At 52.2% G+C, this 3,092-nt stretch overlaps 1 protein-coding gene across 1 annotated transcript; it reads left to right on the forward strand.

The window, feature by feature from the left end:
* Window positions 1-375: 375 nt before the first annotated feature.
* LOC130877495 (ATP-binding cassette sub-family F member 2-like) lies at window positions 376-2,805 on the forward strand. Its single transcript, XM_057774854.1, has one exon. The coding sequence runs from the start codon at window positions 434-436 to the stop codon at window positions 1,559-1,561; it is 1,128 nt and encodes a 375-aa protein (XP_057630837.1). The 5' UTR covers window positions 376-433; the 3' UTR covers window positions 1,562-2,805.
* Window positions 2,806-3,092: the final 287 nt, after the last annotated feature.

A 3,092-nucleotide genomic window follows, 5' to 3' on the forward strand; every position in this document is an offset into this window, starting at 1 on the left:
CTGCTTCCTGGTCACCGTGAGGTGAGCAGCCCTCCTCCATCTTGTGTTCCCTGGCATGGCCCTCTGCTTCATGCCAGTCCCACAGACAACAGAGGATTCAAATCACTGTGGACAGAAACTTCTGAACCCATGATGCCAAGTAAACCTTTCCCCCATCAAGATGACTTTCTTGAAGATTTTGCCCCCCATGATTGAAAACTAATACACGAGTTATGACCCTGAACAGACGATACATGTGGATTTGCCCGATTCACAGCTGTCTTCCCAGCTACGCGGGAGGCTGAGGCAGTACCGTTGAGCGCTCAGCGTCAGCCTGGGTAACTTAGCAGATCCCTGTCTCAAAATAAAGATTAAAAGAGGACTGGGGAGACAGAGGCCGAGCGGCGAGGCCCCACTCCTGAAAGAACAGTAACTACCCCTGTGCCTCATCACCATGCCCTCCGACCTGGCCAAGAAGAAGGCAGCCAAAAAGAAGGAAGCTGCCAAAGCTCGACAGCGGCCCAAAAAGGGACATGAAGAAAATGGAGATGCTGTCACAGAACCTCAGGTGACAGAGGAGAAAAATGAGGAGGCCAATGGCAGAGAGGCCACAGAAGTGGATTTGCTGACCAAGGAGCTAGAGGACTTTGAGATGAAGAAAGCTGCTGCTCGCGCTGTCACCGGCGTCCTGGCCTCTCACCCCAACAGTACTGACGTCCACATCATCAACCTCTCTCTCACCTTTCACGGTCAAGAGCTGCTCAGTGACACCAAGCTAGAGCTAAACTCAGGCCGTCGTTATGGCCTCATTGGCTTAAATGGAATTGGAAAGTCCATGCTGCTTTCTGCTATTGGGAAGCGTGAAGTGCCCATCCCTGAGCATATAGACATCTACCATCTGACTCGCGAGATGCCTCCTAGCGAGAAAACACCCTTGCAGTGTGTGATGGAGGTGGACACAGAGCGGGCCATGCTGGAGAGGGAAGCTGAGCGCTTAGCTCACGAGGATGCGGAGTGTGAGAAACTCATGGAACTCTATGAGCGGCTGGAAGAGCTGGACGCCAACAAAGCCGAGATGAGGGCCTCAAGGATCTTACATGGATTGGGTTTCACACCTGCCATGCAGCGCAAGAAGCTGAAAGACTTCAGTGGTGGCTGGCGGATGCGGGTTGCTCTTGCCAGAGCCCTCTTTATTCGGCCCTTCATGCTGCTTCTGGATGAGCCTACCAACCACCTGGACCTGGATGCTTGTGTGTGGCTGGAAGAGGAACTTAAGACTTTCAAGCGCATCCTGGTCCTCGTGTCCCATTCCCAGGACTTTCTGAATGGGGTCTGTACCAATATCATCCACATGCACAACAAGAAACTGAAGTACTACACGGGTAATTATGATCAGTATGTGAAGACACGGCTGGAGCTGGAGGAGAACCAGATGAAGAGGTTTCACTGGGAGCAGGACCAGATTGCACACATGAAGAACTACATTGCTAGGTTTGGCCATGGCAGTGCCAAGCTGGCCCGGCAGGCTCAAAGCAAAGAGAAAATGCTACAGAAAATGATGGCATCGGGACTGACTGAATGAGTTGTGAGTGACAAGACGCTGTCATTTTATTTCCCACCATGTGGTAAAATCCCACCACCTGTCATTATGGTGCAGAACGTGAGCTTCAAGTATACAAAAGACGGGCCTTGCATCTACAATAATCTAGAGTTTGGCATTGACCTTGACACACGAGTGGCTCTGGTAGGACCCAATGGTGCAGGGAAGTCCACTCTGTTGAAGCTGCTAACTGGAGAGCTTCTACCCACAGATGGAATGATCCGGAAGCATTCTCACGTCAAGATAGGACGTTACCATCAGCACTTACAGGAGCAGCTGGACCTGGACCTTTCACCATTGGAGTATATGATGAAATGCTACCCAGAAATCAAGGAGAAGGAGGAGATGAGGAAGATCATTGGGAGATACGGCCTCACTGGGAAACAGCAGGTGAGCCCAATCCGGAACCTGTCAGATGGGCAGAAGTGCCGAGTGTGTCTGGCCTGGCTGGCCTGGCAGAACCCTCACATGCTGTTTCTGGACGAGCCTACCAATCACCTGGACATCGAGACCATTGATGCACTGGCAGATGCCATCAATGAGTTTGAGGGTGGCATGATGCTCGTCAGCCACGACTTCAGACTCATCCAGCAGGTTGCACAGGAGATTTGGGTCTGTGAGAAGCAGACGATCACCAAATGGCCTGGAGACATCCTGGCCTACAAGGAGCACCTCAAATCCAAGCTGGTAGATGAGGAGCCCCAGCTCACCAAGAGGACCCACAACGTGTGAGCCCTCAGCCAGGCTTGGGTCAGGAATGCCACCTGGAGACTGCCAGCTGACACCTGACCAGCCACTCAGGACAGGACCCTGGGGCTGTACTCCCGCATTGCTGCAATACTGCCCCCAGCCTCTCCCCTCAGCCTGCCTTTGCTGCATCTTATCTCCAGCTGTCCGTTTCCCATCTTCCTTCCATTTGGATATGTGTCTGGACTTGGCTGGCTGTTCCCTCCAGACCTTCACTGGCTACCTTGTCCTGAGAGATGCAGCCAGGGGTCCCTGGGTTAACCCAAGGGCGCAAGCCTGGGTCTGGCACTGGAAGGATTCAAGAGCCTTGTTTTATGGGTTTTGATGATGTTGGGGGAATACTGCCAGCCCATCACCCCCATTCCTTATTGCTTCTGGTTTGGAGCCCTGGGCCAGGGCTGTAGTCCTGGTCGATATTTTAATAATTATTTAACTGTAGATCTGTGTGTCATCTACAACGTGTCCAATAAAGAGGAAGCCACAGTCAAAAAAAAAAAAAAAAAAAAAGGACTGGGGACGTAGTTCAGTGGTAGAGGACTTGCCTAGCTTGTGGTAGTTAATTCCCAGTATGGGGTGGGGAGGCAGTGACCTGAGGAGTATCATCAATTTTACAGGATCACCTGGAGATAGATGGGCCTCTGGGCGTGCCTGTGGGGGATTGACAGGATCTAGAGCCAATTGGATCTGGACTTCTGGGCGTGCCTGTGGGGGATTGACAGGATCTAGAGCCAACTGGAGATGGGCCTCTGGGCGTGCTTACGGGGCA

This window comes from Chionomys nivalis, chromosome 7 (assembly GCF_950005125.1).
Source record: "Chionomys nivalis chromosome 7, mChiNiv1.1, whole genome shotgun sequence".
NCBI lineage: Eukaryota > Metazoa > Chordata > Mammalia > Rodentia > Cricetidae > Chionomys > Chionomys nivalis.